Source organism: Trypanosoma conorhini (genome assembly GCF_003719485.1).
Source record: "Trypanosoma conorhini strain 025E chromosome Unknown Tco_14.4_contig_00705, whole genome shotgun sequence".
NCBI lineage: Eukaryota > Euglenozoa > Kinetoplastea > Trypanosomatida > Trypanosomatidae > Trypanosoma > Trypanosoma conorhini.
In genome coordinates, this window is record NW_021704797.1 from 2,264 (window position 1) to 3,647 (window position 1,384).

General features: G+C 65.9%; 1 protein-coding gene across 1 annotated transcript in view; it reads right to left on the minus strand.

The window, feature by feature from the left end:
* Positions 1–1,384, minus strand: part of Tco025E_08135 (reverse transcriptase endonuclease) — a gene marked incomplete at both ends in the record, with an annotated part of 4,308 nt that overhangs the window by 449 nt on the left and 2,475 nt on the right. The window contains one exon of the mRNA XM_029374991.1: positions 1–1,384. This exon is cut by the window's left edge and continues 449 nt beyond it; it is cut by the window's right edge and continues 2,475 nt beyond it. Within this exon, the coding sequence (XP_029224886.1) occupies positions 1–1,384 (1,384 nt within the window).

Consider the following 1,384-nt stretch of genomic DNA (forward strand, 5'->3'; position numbering starts at 1 on the left):
GCGCCGCCAGTGTGCCAATGGAGAACAGCACCGGCCCCAGGACCATCCCTTGCCGCACCCCTCTGGTGGACCTCCATGCGTGGCGCATCTCGCCATTCTCATAGAAGCCCACCACTCCAGCCGTGCCGAGGAGTAGCCGACTCACCCGCCACAGCGGGCTCCAGGCCGCGTCGTTGTAGGTGGCCTGGAGGATAGCCGTCCGGCTGATGGCGTTGTATGCGTTCCTTCCGTCCAGCATGGCTACACTGCCCTTCATCAGGAAGTCGCGGCGTATTTTTTCGATGGCCAGCTCGATGTTGTTGCCGACCCCGTACTGGAGGTTCTTGAACCGCGCTTTGAGGGCCGGCATGGCCACGGTGACCGCCATGAGGGAGATCGCCTTCGCCCAGACACATTCCGCTCCGATCGGGCGGAACTTTTTGTTTGGCTTGCGGAGCACGGTGAGGCTTGTCGCCCGCAACCGATGGGCCACCTCCGGCGCGACGTAGCCGTTGGCCATATCCGTCAAGACAGCCGTCATTTCGGCGAGGAGCGCCTTGTCCTTGGTGAGGGGGTACATGAGCTCCCGCGTCCAGCCGTCCAGGCCCGGTGCCGCCCCACGCGTCAGCCGACTTCCAATCATCTTGGCCACCTCCTTGCTGTCGAAAGTGACCAGTGGGGCGTTGACCGCCGGCTCCGGGTATGTCGCCGGGTCCTCCTGGGGGTAGAGGGCGTTCATGCTCTCCACCAATTCCTGCGAGAACACCACCGGCTCCGCATCCGCCGCTGTAAGGAGGGCCGCCGCCCGACCGGTGGCCTGCAGTGTGCAGAGCGTCTCCACACGCTTGACCTTGCGGCGGTCCGCAGCGGAGAGGTGGGGTGCCCCCTGCGGTTCCTCGCCGTCCTCATCCGTACCATCCGGCCGTTGGAGGGGTGCTGGCGTCGTCGCCGCCTCTTGTGCCCTGCGATCGGCATCTGTCCGGTGGCGCTCCGGGAGGCGCAAGTGGTTGCGCACCAGGTCCAGTATTGCCACTTGCTTGCGGCACCTCTCATCCGGCGCGGAGGCGTTGTACCCCAGCATAACGGTCCGACAGACGTCCAACCAATTGGGCCACTCCCTCTTGTGGAGGTACTGTCGTGTCGGAGTTTTGGCCTGCAGCCACGGGTCCTGTAGTGGGTCCGTTGCGGGCGCCGTGGGCCACTCCGTACTCGTGGGGAGCTCCTTGTAGGCCGCCTCCCGCGCGTACCGGCCCCCTGTCGACGCCCGGCACTCCTCCCGCCGCGCCGCTAGGTTGTCTTTCCGGCACGTGTATTGCCCACACAGTGGCACGTGGGCCGCGCGTGCTCTCTTCGAGGCCGCGAACACCTCTCCACACGTGTCGCACCGTACCAGACCTTGCTCGCG